This window comes from Mercenaria mercenaria, chromosome 13, assembly GCF_021730395.1.
Source record: "Mercenaria mercenaria strain notata chromosome 13, MADL_Memer_1, whole genome shotgun sequence".
NCBI lineage: Eukaryota > Metazoa > Mollusca > Bivalvia > Venerida > Veneridae > Mercenaria > Mercenaria mercenaria.
Genome location: NC_069373.1, coordinates 52,363,562 through 52,383,029, shown reverse-complemented (window position 1 = coordinate 52,383,029; position 19,468 = coordinate 52,363,562). Strand labels below are relative to the sequence as shown.

The 19,468-nt window shown below is 35.5% G+C and overlaps 1 protein-coding gene across 1 annotated transcript in view; it reads right to left on the bottom strand.

The window, feature by feature from the left end:
* Positions 1 to 10,757: 10,757 nt before the first annotated feature.
* LOC123528532 (sodium- and chloride-dependent GABA transporter 2-like) overlaps positions 10,758 to 19,468 on the bottom strand; it is a 97,046-nt gene continuing 88,335 nt past the window's right edge. The window contains exons 8-14 of the mRNA XM_045308299.2: positions 18,576 to 18,700; positions 18,141 to 18,253; positions 17,663 to 17,800; positions 14,274 to 14,376; positions 13,774 to 13,874; positions 13,126 to 13,296; positions 10,758 to 12,381 (exon numbers count right to left, since the gene is read on the bottom strand). Coding sequence (XP_045164234.2) covers positions 12,259 to 12,381; positions 13,126 to 13,296; positions 13,774 to 13,874; positions 14,274 to 14,376; positions 17,663 to 17,800; positions 18,141 to 18,253; positions 18,576 to 18,700 — 874 coding nt within the window. The 3' untranslated portion in view covers positions 10,758 to 12,258. The remainder of the gene's footprint in view (positions 12,382 to 13,125; positions 13,297 to 13,773; positions 13,875 to 14,273; positions 14,377 to 17,662; positions 17,801 to 18,140; positions 18,254 to 18,575; positions 18,701 to 19,468) is intronic.

Below are 19,468 nucleotides of genomic sequence, written 5' to 3'. Positions count from 1 at the left end.
GTTAAAGTAAGACTTACTGGTTCTCCGCGTTACATCGTATAGCGGAGAACCTTTGTCTAACTGTAACGGATTACATAAACCGGTCTTTACGGTTTGATAAGCATTCAAGCATACATGTGCATTCATGTATGGGTATTTATACGAGAGGCGTTGTATAGAAATCAGTTCTAGCGAGTTTCTCTTACGAGAACATCTGCATTCAAATTCAATTTATGATATTTATCATGTTTTTTGAAAGTATAATCATACACACTGAGCGTATTGAAATATATCTGTTTTTTAAGAAAATGTCGGGCAATGTTTAAAAAGCACAGAAATAGATTCAGAGTATATTAGAATATATCATTATTTGTTATAATGTAAGACAATACTTAAAGTATCAGGTAAACGAAGTAGCATATTGAAATATGTCATAATTAACAAATAATCAAGGCCTTCGAGTGGTTTATCGTCTGATTTACCACGGTTTAGAGTTCAGATGCGTAGGAATTGAACCACGAGGGCGTTAGCCCGAGTGGTTAAATACTGAAGCATCTGAGCGATGAACCGTGGTAAATTAGATGATAAATCACAAGAAGGTCTTGATTGTTTTCATTCTGACATGCTCATTGATACATTTTAATAAATATTATGCTGGACTTCATTTACGCGAGGAGTAATGTATCAGACGTCATGCAGCAATTTGACGTCATAAGTGACGTCATAATGCTCTCGCGCGTCAACCGTTGTTTATCGCAGAATATATAGAGCTTGATTTTCTTCTTTGTTTAACTGGAAATCAAATCGAGCCATGTTAGAATGTAAGATATATGAGATATACATAGCATAATGTTATAATATTATGTTAACAAAAGTTCGGAACGAAAATTTGTTTTATGAAAATTTTTTGATAACAAATATGTATGTTTTATGATAACAAATATGTATGTAAGCATGTCTAAGCACGGTCCGTTGTTTGATATTCCGAGGAATAGTCTGAGGAGATTCACTTAAAATGTGATCTCCGTGCATGCCACGGATTCTATGGTTCCTCTTAAATTAAAAAAGAAATAAAAATGGGTTTTACGCAGGCGGCCAGTATTCCTTTGACGAATATACGATCGAACCTGTTACAAAGTTTGTTAGACTTTTACAGTTGTTTTCTAAAAAAATATTTGTTGGATTTTATATGACAGTTTTGATCGTGATATGCTTCATACATGTTTCATTGAGATGAATATATCTATGCTAAATGAATGCAGATCTCGTAATAAAATCATCTCGCTGATTGCACAACAGTGTTGTTGGTTTATCTAGTAGTTAAAGTAAGACCTATGTTCCAGTCAAGTTGTCAATAAAATTTCTGTTCTGTTCTGATCTGTTCAAAGTAATTTGTGACCCGCTGTCAAAACTGTCTAAGCAAGCTGTGAAACTCTGCATTTAGTATAGAGTTAATTGTTCATAAAACATTAACATGTTAAATCTGCTACTCTCGAGAAAGTATACAAGATTGTATGATTTCCGCTTACAGCTAATACCATTTAGTTATTGAACAAGTTTTTATGAATGGTTAATATATGTTTTAGTGCGACATTTAGCGTTGATGTTGCGACATATAACGGTGGTCAATTTCTTGCGACATTTAGCGTTAAAAGTGCGACATAGAGCGGCAGAAGATTTTGCGATATTTAGAGGTGGTTGCGACATTTAACGACAACCTTCCGACATTTAACGGCGGTTGCGTTCTTTAGAGGTGGGACGACATTTATTGTTGCCAGAAACATGTTTCAGGTTATAATTCTGCAAACGCTACACATTTCTGTTAACTGTGAATTTAAGTTAACTGCCGATTTTCTTTGTCAACATGTGAACGAAATAAATATAAAAAATAACTTATTATACAACGGTCAGCTTTCTCGTTGATCTACAGAACTATTAGAAGAAAATGCACTCCAAATATAGAAAAAAGTCTTTAATCAAAAAGCAAACTTTTCAATGACGATTGATAGAACAACTGTGTTTCAAAATCTGACTTGATCGCTGCATTTCAAATCGTTTACCGTACCCTTTTTGGGGTCAGTGAACGCACGTTTACGATCTCCTTTTTGGAGTAAGACGGACTCAGAGTTAATTTCATTGACTATTAATAAAAACCAACATGAATAATTTTTCTTCATATTTCTAATACCTGAACGACGAAATCTTTAACTTAACTTAACTATCAGAGTAGTTTCAAAATAATAGTTTACATTTTCGAAAAATCTAGAAGGTCTATGCATAAAATAACATGATGTCCAATAAAAGAACGCTCACATGCTCTGATTCTTTTCAAGGAATATATTTGAAAATTCTTTCATTCGAGAATAATTAAATCATCGTTAAAATGTACGTGAATTGATGCCAAATGAGTAACAGACGTGGTATAGCCCAAGAATATGTCACCAGGTATTGCCACGACGGACCATAGCATCATTTTCTTTGAGATTTCCATATTACAAATGCAGTACCTAGAATTCCTCTGCTATAAAAAAGCTATGAACGCAACTGGCGCGGAGTATTTGTGATGGCATTTTTTCAGCGCAATGTATTTCGTAAATGACGATTTTGTCCTTTAAATTTGCAAAATTTCAACTTTTCATGTTAATGTCTGGCCTGGCACTAGCCTTTAAAGATAAACGAGAAAAATAAGTTACACAAGAAAGGAAAACGATCAAGAGCCGAGGGTATACAGCTTTTTCTCTCATGGTTATGACTTTTACAGTTGAAGCATTGCTTTAGCTTTACAACCGTACTGTATGTTTGTGATCTTTTGTCCCCCTCGGCTTGCCTGTCTGTTTATTTGGACATCTGAAGTAGGCATGATTGGTTTCGCCACATATTTTGCATGCTGTACGGTTATTGTCCGCAAATACGCGGAACATAAACCGTCCTATTTCAATTGTGTGGGGGAGAAGTGGGAAACTGTTTAGTATTTTGACATAATGTGTTCCATTTTCTATGTTTGTGTTTCGCATCTTGCCTCTAATAACACTGCCATTTAAAACCTCTCCGAACTGACACAGCAGCATAATATAGTAGTACCTGCCATTTCAAATGGAGCACCTTTGATTGTCAAAAATTTATTATATTGTCAACATCAGACATTGGTATATAACGGTTGTGTAACGCGAGTCCGCTCAATATGAGGCTTTGTTTTATATCTGAATCAGTCACTGTTATAATGCAGCATTTTTTTCTCAGTTATTTGGATCGCTTTAATTGTTATTGGTACCTTTTCTCGAACAGCTTCCATTACTTCGCCGTGTGTAAGTCTATCTAAATACTTTGTGTTGAAGCTTAAAGACATCGGCCTTGACAAAAGCTTTGCCATTTTGATACACTTTGGTTCATTTGTTCACAATGGCGCTAAGAAAAACTAAAAGTTCTAAATGTACTATTTACGTCCGAAATTATCCATTTCCATACAGATAGCACATTTTTGACCGAATTACTGACCTTATTTTTATAAAGGAATTCAAATCCTTCTTCGTCTCATATAAAAACGACAACTTTAGGTCGCATTAACATACCTTTACAGAACATCACCTTTTCCTACACCTATGTTTCGTGAAAGTTCTACCATAAATCAAAGAAAAAAATGGAAGGAAAATAGGGGGTTGAATAGTTCCTAGAGAAATGCCAGTCAGTTGTGGTCTGCTTCCCTAAAAATGGTACATATTTGCTCTTTTCCGCAAAAATAAACCCCTACTTTTGGTTTCGATTTGCAAAACTTGCCATATTAGGTGTATAAACATGAAAACCGTCTCATTTTATGCAGAATGTATTCTAGCACTGAAAACGTATGATAAAAGCACTCGTTCTACACGAATTTGCGCATAACGAAAATGGGAAAATTAGGATCTATTTACTTTGGACTTCTTTCGACTACTCCACGGAAGCACATTTTCGACCAAATTACTGACCTTATTTGTGTATTCTATACTTCTTTGGTAGAAACAAGATAAATAGAAAACGTAGTTCCTGCGAGAAGGAGGAAAATTTCCTGTTCGGCAAGCCTCAAGTGATAAAAAAATTTCCATCTCTCGGCAGGAACCATGACATATGTTTTTTTTTTTTTAATATTTGTTCCATTCTGTTCGATAAAAGATTAAACGCAATCACCAAAGAAGTATAAAATACACAGAATCGCAACAAGATAATCTCGCGTAGTCTTGTATCTCCGCGTTTTCCGGCGTTTTCTTATTGAAGCGTTTGCTGACCGGATAACTCGTGACGCTTATTAAGAATTAAACTCATTGAATCGGGTCAAATATTCACTGTTGATTTCTCAGACTTCAATCATAAGTTCATTCCTTCCTCGTGAAAAATATTAATAACTATGGTGGCTGATTTCTGCCATTTCGTGTTTTCGTGTTGGCGGGGCACGAAAACACAACACGAAACACGACAAATTTTACACGAAAACAGAACGTTTAGAGGGCGCCGTCACGATATATTTATGTGTCGAGTTTTTATGGTGGCTGATTTCTGCCATTTCGTGTTGGTGTGTTGGCGGGACGAAAACACGACAACACGAAAACACGAAAACTCGATGTTGTCGTGTCGGCGGGCCGAAAATACGAAAACACGACACATTTTACGCGGAAACTCGACGTTTAGAGGGCGCCGACACGACAAACTTATCTCACGGTCGAGTTTTCGTGTTGGCGGGTATGAATATGTCGTATTGGCGCCCTTTATTTGTCGTGCTGTCACGTTTTCCTGTTTTCGCCCCGCCGACACGAAAACACAAAAAACTTGACATATTTGGTATTTGTCGAGTTTTCGTGTTGTCATGTTTTCGCCACATCAACACGAAGAGTGCTTTCGTTTCGGCCTTTTCCGTCAGACATGCGCACAACTTTTCTGAACTGAACACAACATAACTGCATGCAAAAATATACAAAAACAACTAGAAAATATAAGTTTAAGAATAAAAAAATGACATAATTATTTGGTATTTGTCGTGTTTTCGTGTTGTCGTGTTTTCGCCACATCAACACGAGGAGTGTTTTCGTTTTGGCCTTTTCCGTTAGACATGCGCACAACTATTCTGAACTGAACACAACAGAACTGCATGCAAAAATATACAAAAACAACTAGAAAATATAAGTTTAAGAATGAAAAAAAGACATATATTCTATGTACATTTCGGCCTAAAACCATTTTGTTACATAAAAAATATCGAAAGACGAACGTCGAATATAAAACTAATTACTTCTGCCTTCTTACTCCTCTCCCATATTTTATGTACTTTCTCATAATGTATCAAAGCAATTTCTTACTAGAATAATAAGAGCATTTATTCTATACCTATTTTATCTATCCAATCGCGAACGTTCATTTGCAACACGTGACCGTACAATATAAAAGGGTTATTATAACAGTAGCTTGATCTGGGATGCAGTATTCGGCTCGAGTGGATTTTGCCAGATCGGATCTCACGAGGCGCGCAAGCGCCGAGTGTGATCCGACCTTGCAAAATCCACGAGAGCCGAATACAAATTCCCAGATCTAGCTGCTGTTATAATGACCCTTTTGTTATATACCTTTACCATTTTGATTCTTGATTTGTTCTTGAACGAAATCTGCAATGTTTATCAATATTTAATGGAACTTAGTGAAGTTTTTATGTGCGCTATTTATAGAAATGTGCCGGGTCGTGCATATTAATGAAAATAGTCCGGCAGCATACAATACGGAATGTACAATACGGACTTTAAAAGGTACAATACGGAATTTTTGTCTGTTCATATTTAATTGTGAATACAAGCCGACTTTTTACAGAATTTATATAGGTATATAATAAATTACGGTATTTGGATGCACGTGCGTACAAAAATCCTGTATTTTCTGTATTTGGACGCAGGCGTACAAAAAGTCCTATGTTTTCTGTATTTGGACGGTTCAACAGTCCCATGTTAAACATACGATAAAGCCCGAAACGCGTGAAAATGTTCCGAATGTAAATCGGATGAAGCAGGCGTACAGAGTTTGATTATGCGTCTTGAAATCTGGATTTAATTTGAGTTTTTTAGTTTACAACACACAAAAACGATTCAAGGGATAACAGTGCTATCTGATTTAGATATTAAAACATTTGTTAATAATCAAAAACTTAAAAATACAGTAAAAAGGATCATCAGATGTTGGAATATTTAAAAAGTCGCTAAATGAAGCCGTTCCGGACGAAACCTAGAAATTGGTATCAGCCCTGACTGTCTGAATAGCTACCTCAGCAGTTTTTATTTAACGGTTAAGAAACAAAATCGAGAAGATTATGAATGGCAGCGGACGGGCGGTCAGCATCCAAAACATGTCTGCTCTATAATTCAGTTTTCGTCGGATCTTCACCAAACTGCTGACAATGTTTGTGGGCATTACATCTCGGCCAGTTTCGATAACCAGCCAAATTGTACCAGACACTCTTTGATTATAGTCCTTGAATTACTCGAAAAAAGGGGGAATTTAGCCTTGTCCGCTCTTTTAAGTCGAACAGTTTTCATCCGATCTTCTCCAAACTTGCTGACAATGTTTGTGGGCATAATATCTCAGCCAAGTATTATTACCACCCAGATCGCCAAATGGCTATTGTAGGGAGGTTGCACCATATACTTTTTTAATGATGATACGCAGAAAAAACAACATTCAATGAATTATGTATATTACGTATGAAGTGAAATAAATATAGATGAAAAAGGTTATTTAAGGTCTAACATTGTTCTGTATAATATATATTTACACTCAAACCAAGCTGGGAAAAACTATTATTATATGCAACGCTTTTTGTTATAATGCATTCTTTTACACGAAAACAATAACAGTTATTAAAACTGCATAGAGTAATTTCACTAATTTCACTTTGGTTATATATTTATCTTGAATTGATAGTTGTTATTTAGCTTTAAATACGACGTTGTCTGAGGACAGGGCAGATAAAGTAAGATCTTATTGGAAAACTTTTCTGTATGTTTTAATAGCAAAATATTACCAGTTTGGACATTTAACACTTGATGGATATACATTAACACTGGATTAAAAATATCTTTGAAGAGAGGATTTATATTCTTTAGATATACTAAATACGGAAAGGGGCGTAGAATTCTTCATGTGAGGAAGGCATCCAGCTTACGGCCGGTGGTTCTACCCAGGTGCCCGCCGGTGATGAAATAATGCCCGGAGGGGCACCGGGGGTCTTCCTCCACCATCAAAAATGGAAAGTTGCCATATGACCTATAATTGTGTCGGTGCGACGTAATTCCCCCCCCCCCCCCCCAAAAGAAACACACAAAAAACAAACAACAAAACTTATAAAATCTTTCCTGACCATTGAACTTACAGATTACAGGAAAGTTAACAGCGTCACAAAACTGATTCATTTCCTATGCCTAGAGCTGACCACTGTATTGATGAGTTTGACATGCAAAATTTGTAACAAAATTTGGTTTGTTCAGAGGGTTTTGGCGAGTTCCTCTCACTGAAAGAGCTAAACAAGTTTCAGTCATGGTTACCCCTGAAGGATTATTCCAGCATAAAGTCTTGTCATTTGGAATGAACGTTTCTGCGACTTGTAAATTCCGTTATTTCTGGACTTAAAGACACATCTGACAGTTTTCTATATGTATATAGGCAAACATTTTTCTACGGACAGAATTTCTTAAAACTTTGAGTACTAACTGAGAAATATGTATTAAAAATCATAGTTACCTGTGCTTGATCTTGAATTATCTGCCCTTGAAAATAGATTGTTCAGTATTTTCCGACTTTCAAGGGCAGACAATTCATGACCAAGGCTGGGTACCTATGATTTGTTTTATTTCATGTTTTTGATTTGATTCTCCGTCAGAAAACACAGTTTAAAGAAGAATTTCTGTCTGTAAGAAAACTTTGCCCCATGTCAATATAGACATTGTGGCAATTGTCCTTGACTATGAACATGAAAGGCATGTTCTTTCCCATGGACTGAATTTCTTTAAACTTTGTACACTGAATGCAAATGATGACTTAACAGAAATATAAATTAAAATGCAGTTTCCTTGCCTTAATCTTGAATTATCTGCCCTTGAAAATTGGATATTTTAGTATTTTCTAATTTTCAAGGGCAGATAATTCAAGATCAAGCACCGGTACCTATGCTTTTTAATACATATTTCCGTTTTAAAGTTGATTCTCATTCAGTGTACAAAGTTTAAAGAAATTCTGTCCGTAGGAAAATTTTTGCCTATATACATATAGGAAACTGTCAGATGTGCTTTTACAGGATGTGATTGATACACTGACGATGTCATCATATACAATGACACTTGGGAAAGTCATCTGTAGACGACTGAGGAATTTTTCAAAAACACAAAGTTGACAATTATTTTATCAAAAAAGTGAATTTTGTAAGGTTTGTGATTTTCCTTAGGTCATGTTGTGGAACAGGGTCAAGTAAAACCCATGGATGCTAAAGTTAAATAAGTCTCTAATTTTCCTGTTCTAACCAGTAAATTTTAAGGACCACGTATGCGTTTTCTCGGTGTTGCTGGGTATGACGGGAAATTTTATCAAACTTTTTCTTCATTTACTAAACCACTAACAAGTTTACTTACTAAATATTCAATATTTACCTGCAATGATAAATGTCAAAAATCATTTGAAAAATTGAAGGTTATACTCAAGAGTGAACCAGTTGTTTCGGCACCAAATTTTGTAAAACCATTTAAGTTTGTAGTAGATGCTATTAATATTGGCGCTCGTGAGGTATTGTTACAAGAAGACAACTCCGGAAATAATCATTCTGTCTGTTATTTTTTTAAAGAAATTTAATAAGCATCAAAGAAATTAGTCTAATATTGAAAAAGGGTGTCTTACTACTATTTTGGCAATTTAGCACTTTGAAGTATATTTTTCTATTTCAAACTAATTTCTTCACAAAGCCGGTAGATGGATTTCAAATCATAAGTAATTTTGCTTTAGGATTTCCATAACATCTTACATCTGAGGCCCTTAAGATACCTAAATATTACTTTCATGAAAATGTGTCTATTACCCCCACCTGCAAAGAGTAATTTCAATGTTTCGGACGTTCTTTGGTCAATCGTTGATTCAATTTAAAGTTAGGCCACCTCATTTGTGTTTCACTGTCTGAAGAAGGAACACGTCAGTACCTGCTTTGTAAGATATATAAAATTATTCTATACCTATTTTATCTATCCAATCGCGAACGTTCATTTGCAACACGTGACCGTACAATATATTACGGTATTTGGATGCACGTGCGTACAAAAATCCTGTATTTTCTGTATTTGGACGCACGCGCGTACAAAAAATCCTGTATTTTCTGTATTTGGACGGTTCAGCAGTCCCATGTTAAACATACGATAAAGCCCGAAACGCGTGAAAATGTTCCGAATGTAAAACGGATGAAGTAGGCGCTCTATGTACAGAGTTTGATTATGAGTCTTGAAATGTGGATTTAATTTGAGTTTTTTTGTTTACAACACACAAAAACGATTCAAGGGATAACAATGCTATCTGATCTAGATATTAAAACGTTCGTTAATAATCAAAAACTTAAAAATACAGTAAAAAGGATCATCAGATGTTGGAATATTTGAACAGTCGCTTAAAGAAGACGTTCCGGACGAAACCTAGAAATTGGTATCAGCCCTGACTGACTGAATAGCTACCTCAGCAGTTTTTATTTAACGGTTAAGAAATAAAATGGAGAAGATTATGAATGGCAATGGACGGGCGGTCAGCATCCAAAACATGTCTGCTCTATAATTCAGTTTTCGTCGGATCTTCACCAAACTTGCTGACAATGTTTGTGGGCATTACATCTCGGTCAGTTTCGATAACCAGCCAAATTGTACCAGACACTCTTTGATTATAGTCCTTGAATTACTCGAAAAACGGGGAATTTAGCCTTGTCCCCTCTTAAGTCGAACAGTTTTCATCCGATCTTCACCAAACCTGCTGACAATATTTGTGGGCATAATATCTCGGCCAAGTATTATTATCACCCAAATCGCCAAATCGCTGTTGTAGGGAGGTTGCACCATATACTTTTTTTAATGATGATACGCAGAAAAAAACAACATTCAATGAATTGCGTATATTACGTATGAAGTGAAATAGATATAGAATAAAAAGGTTATTTAAGGTCTAACATTGTTCTGTATAATGTATATTTGCACTCGTAGCAAGCTGGGAGAAACTAGAAAAGGCAGGAATACAATATTCAGTGAAACATTTTTAATTTAAACTATTATTATAGTAAGATAAAATAGATATAGAACAAAAAGGTTATTTAACATTGTACTGTACAATACGAGATATATTTGGACTCGTACCCAGCTGAGAAAACCATATTGAACTCGCCTAGCGGCTCGTCCAATATGGTTTTTCTCAGCTGGGTACTCGTCCAAATATATCTCCGTATTGTACAGAACAATGTTAAATAACCTAATATTATAGAGCTAATGAATAGGGATCATTATGAACTTAAATAGAAGAGGAATCACACCACTCTTCTACATATAATCATATGTTTATACATATGAGCCGTGCCATGAGAAAACCAACATAGTGGGTTTGCGACCAGCATGGATCCAGACAAGCCTGCGCATCCGCGCAGTCTGGTCAGGATCCATGCTGTTCGCCTTCAAAGCCTAATGGAATTAGAGAAACTAATAGCGAACAGCATGGATCCTGGCCAGACTGCGCGGATGCGCAGGCTGGTCTGGATCCATGCTGGTCGCATACCCACTATGTTGGTTTTCTCATGGCGCGGCTCATATATGTTTATACATGGTCTTTTGTTATCTATTTTCCATATATACAAAAAATGGGGATATACTGTAAAATTACAATTTTCTTTTACAAAAAAATAAATACGGATATACATTTGTATCTAAAGAATACATATCCGGCTTAAAGGTGAGAAGATTATGAATTAACCTTTTAGTATTTTATCAAAATGGCAGTCATTTCGTTTTCATGGCAACGTAAAACAAATGAAGAATATATTTGTTTTAAATAATTATTTGAACTGTATATTCATAATTCTGTACATTTCCAACATCGTAAACTCGGGAAACTGCATAAAATAATTTATTTCAATGTATTAATAATTTAGTAGTGTCAAAATAAAGAAGCTAGACAAACCAAAATTGCCACATCCTTCTTAAATTTCATACAACCATATTGTGTTCAATAGTGGTCCGATTTTTAAACCTTTTTTACCATTATAAATCGCTTAACTATGGTTTTTCATATAAACTCAGCTGCTTTAAGCATTTCGTCCCCTCCGAAGTATATTTTTACACGATTCTTTATTTCTGGAAGAAAACAAATGATGTTGAATTGATGTTTTATTTTCTTTCATTGGCATTATCAGCAGATACGATTTGGCTTGATTGGATTACTTCAACTTAAAGTTAAATAATTATAGTATCAAAAGGTACAGACAGGAAATAGATCCGGTACAATTAAATGGCATGTGTAGTAAAATGATATGCAATTTTTTTCACAGAACAGTATTTTCGACTGTATGGAAACAATCATATAACATGGCAACAATTTTCAAATTCTCTCGTTATAGGAAACTCAAAATGAGTAATTCATTAAAATTGAATTGCAAACTAATTAGAGACAGAACAAAACATTTTGTGCCATCACTGTATATTCACGGGAGATTGTTTCTACCAATAAAATATTTCAGTTTTTTCATTCCGTCCTTGGATTACGAGAATACGCCTTCTTTTGCTTGCTTTCCATGGCCAGTAGGGAGAGGACAGGCTCAGTCCCCTGAAAAAGATGCTCGACTTGAGTGAGGAATTGTCGCCTATAATTGTTCTAGGTTAGGAAGTCATCAGCTACTTGCAATTTGGGTTTGTCTAGTTTCGTCATTTTGACACTATTAATTAGTTTTTACAATATTTACATGTACGATAAAGTAAACACACCAAAAGTACTTCTTACAATGACACAATGCCTCTTATGCCTTTAGAATATATTTTGGCAATTCATTGATGCATATTTATGCACGTTATAACACATGTATTACATCTGACAAATAGCTACAACAATTGAATATGCTTGCCTTAACCATTCTTGAGGGCAACATTTTGTCTATAAAGTTAACAAAGTGTACAAATTTACATGAACACAGCATTCAAGTGTAGCACGAAAACACTGCAATAGTCCATGTACACAGCAAGCATCTTGTCCTGTGTGCTCAATGTGCTCCTTGGTTCAAACGAGCGTTGCTGATTCCTCGTGCGCATCTTTACTGACCTTTTTAGCTTCTTCACTGGCTAATATACGGTGTTTTATCTGGTGACTTTGTAGCGCCGGTTTTGTTACTGTTTGCCAGCGCTGTATTATAAAGAATTGCTGAGACAGAAACCCTTTAAGGATGCACTATTTTTCACTAAAATAGCTTGTCATTAGATTTTAATTTAAGTCTTGATAATCCTGATTTAATACATTTAACTTGGCTAAACAGATATATTTACTGGTCAAACCAAATAAAATTAATTTGTAAAAAGAATTTCCATTGTTTGTTCATACTGTTTTAACTTGTGCAAATATATATGCAGAATTTTAAACCTGACACATTTATACACGCCAACCGTTTATCTTTTCTCTTGACATAGAAACGGTGAAGCTATGCTTATATTTCCATATACGAAAGTTGGGCATAATATATCTTTAAGTAGAATAATAGAAGTAATGTAGAAGACAGTTTATAACAGTTAAAAGTAAACTATTAATAAAATGAATTGCAGATATCACATTTTTAAGATATACACAAAATAACAAACACAATGCTTAAACAAAGAATTGACAAAAGGGAAACAATATCTTAGATACCTTATTTACAAACACAGTCATGAATGAACCAGAATGTGTACTTAATTGGTAATAAATATTTCTGGAAATGATATTAGTGAGAGCGAGTTGAGTTACATTCTCATCCATCAGAGGTTCGTCAAAATCCCGAGACGAACCATGGTTGACCTCTTGTACGTGAGAATGGATGATGCATCGTCTTTGAAGTTCAAGTAATATGGATATAGTTGAAATAAAGTGTTTTTTTTTTTAATCTTTTGTACTTACTTGCCATAACGTGCCTTTGGCTTTGTAAATGGTATGTACGAACGCCAGAGGTATGCACACCATTGGTACTAATCCCAAACACACACCGATACCCTGGGCCCAGCCCGGATACACATAATCCTTGCCGTATTTTAATGGCACAAAGTCAAACACCATAAACAGAAATATGCCCTAAAATGATAGATATTACAATTTTTCTTGTTTTTCTCAGGCTATATGTTTAAGACATTTTGTAGAAAGTGAACAAAGATCATGCGCATATCGTATAGGTTGAACATATTAGCCCTTACCCTGCTAAATTACTCTCATTGTCCATCTTTCAGTTTGGACAGTATCATTAACTGTTACAAGGGGTGCTTACCAAAAAGATACTGAAAGAATGGCGAACAGTGCAGATGGTCACAAATGCAGAATCAATCATGTCCAGCATGGTAAGGGTTAAGCGAAGTAACGCATTTCTATGCCTTTAGAGTCATGCATAATGGAAAATATTGAAAAGGAACGAATTCTAGCTTAAACTGAAGTTATTTTTCAAATGATTGTTTTTAAGAAACCGAGAAAAGAACCATACCAGCTTCTTGAGCAACATAACATGTCAGACTTATCATAATTATTTTGTTTTGTTTTTCCCAGCAACTATCTACTTACTAAGGAGACAGCTGGTGTAACGAATTTCCAACAGAGGACGAAATAATACGGTAACCGCCTCCCTATCATCAGCTCTACTGCATCCTGGAATTTTGACGATCCTGGAAATATAAATAGTATACGTTCCCATTATTTCAAACTACTGACACTAAATAGTGCACTACGTTCCCGTTACTTTATGCTATAAGAATTTAAGAAATTACGGTAAAATGTTAACAAGAAGAAACAATTAATAATTGAAAATAATACCATTAATGCATTACTATTTATGGGGAATATTTTTCACGACTAAGTAAATCATACCGTAAAAAAAATAAAACATCATTTAATTTAATCACTAAAACTTGAAATCAAAGAAACAATGTCCCCCAAAATAGCTCCTTCGACAGAAACCTGGACATTTTATACATTTAAATAGTATTTGGGTATAACCTATCCTCAGCATCAGGATCTGTGAAGCTGATCTTTATTGTACTATATAACAAGTCATAATATGTTACCAAAAACCCAGGTGACAACGACGGCTTCAAAAAAGACAATCCACAATAAGACGAGTCCGCTACAACTATAGAAGTCAAAAAGTTGAAAGACGTACATTCCGCCCTGCAAAAAAGTTTGCATACCACCATTACGTTTTGGTATTACTGCAAATCGACTTCAATGTTTGTTTTTTTTTTTGAAAATCTTAGAAAAATCAGTGCTACGATATACCCATATAAATAACTATTACAAAACTCCTATTTATTTATTTATTTGGGTTTTACGGCGCACCAACACAGTTTAGGTTATATGGCGTCAAACAGGACTACAAATTTTGGTTCCACATCTCATTTCATCGAAATAAAAACATGAGGTATGGAATCAAAATCAAAACTCCTATAGAAATCATCGGGCTATAGAAATAATCGGTCTATAATGTGTACTTTTGATCGGTATTTAGTTGTCAGGATACTGGTTATATGACCCAGGGAAGTGCCTACGCCTTTAGTATCTTGAACAATGGTTTGGGTCCAATCGCTAAGGTGACTATGTCTTAGACTAGCTGACAAACGATGTAGATTGTCCTTTGTTAAAACGTAGAGCTGGTGAGACCAAATATCTCAAATATAGAATTTTCCTCTGGCTACCTTGCCTAAATGATTCGTGTACCAATGATTCGTAAATGATTTCTTATTATGAGCTAGACAATTTCAGGGATCAGGTAGATCACTAAATGTTTCAAACTAACAATCTTTAATTAAAAATGATTAGCTCAAACTCCTATAGGCTGGAGACTCTATACTTGACTGGTCTTTTTGTTGAAGTTCCCGTCAGACAATGTCTTTGAATCAACAACATACGAGTCCTATCGCATAGATGCTCGGCCTCTGTCCTCTCAACTCTATATGAATGCCCTGATTCCTGGATGCTCAGCGCCTATATGCTATCATATATAGCATTCAACTACCATATAGGTATATCCCCGATGCCTTGGCTGTACTTCGCCAATAATGCTGAATCGTCTATAAGCTGGAACCCTCCTACTATCTCAGTAGATTACCAAACTCCGGGTCTCTGTCTCAGCTTCCCGATGCTCAGCCTATATATGCTATGGTCTATAGCATTCAATTACCTTTAAGGTAAAACTCCTATGCGCTGGCCCTATAGCTCGAAACCTTATCGAAATTCTGCTACTCTTCTTTAGTCTACGAACTTCTATTTTTTTCCTTTTAATAATTTATCCGCCCTGACAGTGTAGTTGCAATAACTTCCTTATCAAGGTACTGGGATAAATTATTAGTTGAATCCTCGATGTGTCTTCTTCAACCGCTGGATACCGAATGTCCTCTCTGTCATCCATCCATCTATTTATACCCCAGCAGACGTGCTATTTTTAGACGTGCTATTTTTAGAACTTGTTTCTGATTGGTCCAAATTTAAACACAACGTCTTACAACGAGTACCTGCTCTATTAACTATCTGGTTCCCTTTTAACTTTTGTATATGACAATGTGCGAAGCAGGGACCCAGTCATCCATATAATAAACCCAAATCAGCCATAAATGACCCAAATTCTATTATTAACAGCAATTCAACAATAATTATAGCAAAGACAGCATAAAAAGGGAGTCAAGCACTATCTGTGCTTATGTGTTACGTTATCAATATATTAAATATACAAATTATTCTGACAATAGTCCAATATAGATTTTCTGTTCTTAAGTACAAAAAAATAGAGGAAAAATATTTCAGATTTCATGATAATATACACATAATTTGACTTCAGGCAAATAGCATATACTTACTGAATAACTAGTCGGTCGAAAGTTAGAACTGTTAGAACAATTGTCCTAGGTCCGACATAAGGAATGTTATTTCACAGTATTTGACATATCAGCTCAGTAAACTTGTTTTAACAAAAAGACTGGTCATGTAGCACAAACTACTGGCCGGCGATATACATAGAGTCATATGAGCCGCGCCATGAGAAAACCAACATAGTGGCTTTGCGACCAGCATGGATCCAGACCAGCCTGCGCATCCGCTGGCCAGGATCCATGCTGTTCGCTTTCAAAGCCTATTGCAATTAGAGAAACCGTTAGCGAACAGCATGGATCCTGACCAGACTGCGCGGATGCGTAGGCAGGTCTGGATCCATGCTGGTCACAAAGCCACTATGTTGGTTTTCCCATGGCACGGTCATATAATAATTTTCACTACTGACTGGTAAGCCATTCAGTAACTGTACAATACAGTATCATCTTTTAGAAAAAAAAAGTAAAAAAATATTTGTTTTGAAAACTCAACATGTTTACACAAATAACAAAGGGAATTGCAGAAACATTTGCCTAATATACAGTTGTTAAACCAGCAGAATCTGAACCTGTTGTCGATTTGTTTCACTTTGTGTATGTATTCGTGTATATATTAAATTTCAGTTTTGGAGATGCTGCGTTCTTGGAAAAGGATATGCCTACTGCATTTTCGTCGTTGTTTTCATGAAAGCTACACTTTTTGATACGCTACAGACATTTTGGTAATTCCATGTATTCACAAAATGAATTGGAAAAGACTTTCTGTCATTTGTTACACGCTTTCATCTTTTTATACACAACTTTAATCTATAAACAATTATTATATAAATCCGTTTGGTTTTTGTAGTAAGTAACTGAGCCATTCTTTATTTTCTGTATCATTTCCAGTGCCTGTGGCGGCTGTAAAAATTCTCTCCTTTATACTTTGACTTAGTGTTGTAATATTTTCTTTTCCTTGGCAATCATTGGAGTCCATCTGATTTTAATATGATAGAATTCCTCTTAAACCGCTGCTAGGAGACATGAGGGGTGTTGTACATTTCAATACCTCTCATGAATAGACTCAACCAAACCTAGTCTCCTATTATGTTGTTTAGTAGCGTTTCAAACGGATCTTGCCGGAGAATTTATTATTTGTCTATGTATCTGAAGTACGTGGTGTTTATATCTGCTCTGCTTTAGACTTTAATGATACGTCCCAATATAATTATGTTTTTCTTTTTCAGTACAAATGTATTTAGGTTTTATAATCGTCTTTGATTTCCAGGAAACTGCGTAATTCGGTTTTGATAATTTTGATAATAGTTTCTGCACGATTCTGAAATTAATTTACAACCAATAACCTATGTTTTGAACGAAAATGAAATCTGATAAACGTCTGGATATGAACAGTCCGATTTGTCTCTTTTTAGATCATATTTAGATTTACGCAGTGATAACAAACTATAAATTCACTAGAATTCTACATGACCCGCTGACATTACTTACACTTTGACAAGTTCTTGGACAGTAAAAACGTCGTGGCAATGTAAGCTAGAAAATTTCATATAAATTTATCATAATAGAAGTTAACAAATATAAATATCAACAAGAACCTCTGTGACAATGCACAATCCAAGGAAGAACGATACAGCACAGTATACTGCAGTCACGGCCATTCTGGTCCTCATGCCATGCAATACCTGTGGAAAACCGTCGAAAACTGGTGTCAGGAAACCCTCAACTGCAACAAACTAATTTCAAATTTATAAAAAGGCGACTTTTCGGCGGGAAGCATTGTAGCTTATTCATTCATAAGAACCAAAACAACACTTTCAACGCACGCTGAAACGAAAAATGATTAGGTACCCAAGTATTAAGTCGGGCATTATATGAGTTGCGTGTTCTGCCATATTGTATTTAAGGTTTTATGTCCATGTAATGTGTAATTCTGAAATATATTTGCTTCATATGAGTACAGTAAAAAACAACAGAAATTCATAAACAGTAGTTCAAAGTTTTGATTCAACATATTGTTCAATGCAAAAGACAAAAGAAATTATCAACACAACCATACAGTTGTACAATATTTACCTGGCTATCAAGTCCAACAAATATTACCATTATAAAGAATAAAACTGCCCAGACCGGAGATCCTGGAAGTTGGGTGATTGCCTTTGGATACGTTAGAAATATTAAACCAGGTCCTACGCAAACAGAGAGACAAAAATATGTTGATTTTTCATACATCATACAAATTTCCATGCCCGTTAATTAAAGATTTACATTTGTAAACACCTTCGTTTTTAAGTACTTATGTATATTAGAAAAAGTACGAATTGACATGTCTTCATAAAACAAACTATTCCGTCTAATAAAGGTACGTTTTGAAGTCAAAGCTATATTATGATATCTGATTTCTCATGTTACACAAACTTTTGCACAGTTTTGTACTAACGTTAAGTTGCTGCAGATTTGAATATCTATATTGCTTATGTTTCACAACATTTTACATAATTGTGCTATAACCTGAGGTCGCTACTTCAGCTACTGTAACGTTCTGTTCCTTAGCCATGAAACCAAGGATGGAAAATACAGCAAATCCGGCATACAGACTTGTACCGCAGTTTATACTTGTTATAATAAATGCATCTCTGTGAAGAAAGCAGACAAATATCGGGACAGACATCAATGCAATACAGAATTATAATTTGACAACAGAAAATAAATAAAATTTTGAAAGGCGTTTTGGTATACTCTTACTGAATGGCTTGACTATTGTAAGAAGTTCGAAGGCCAAAATGGAAACTGTTAAATTATGCATTTATAAGTTGAACCATTCTATAATCCCATTCGTGGAGATTCTCCATACTATATTGTCTTTTTTTCTATGTTATTGCAGTATTTGACAAAAATCCAGCTCGAAGATTATACATAAATGTACGAGTGGTTAAAGACTTGAGCCGTGCCATGAGAAAACCAACATAGTGGGTTTGCGACCAGCATGGATCCAGACCAGCCTGCGCATCTGCGCAGTCTGGTCAGGATCCATGCTGTTCGCTTTCAAAGCCTATTGCAATTAGAGAAACCTTTAGTGAACAGCATGGATCCTGACCAGACTGCGCGGATGCGCAGGCTGGTCTGGAACCATGCTGGTCGCAAAGCCACTATGTTGGTTTGCTCATGGCACGGCTCACTTTGCTGCGGGTTCGAAATCGCACTATGGTTGGTAAGAATTATTTTATGCGCTAGGAAACCGCTGGTTCTATCCTGATGGTTTTCAAGCCTGAAATAATGTTCTGAAAGGCATCCAGGTCTTCCCAAATCCCTCGTGTTGAATAATCATCATTCTGATATTAACTGTGAGAGGGTTTAAACTGAGGAGCGGCCAGTTGGTGAAACTCGCTTACCTCGAAGCACTT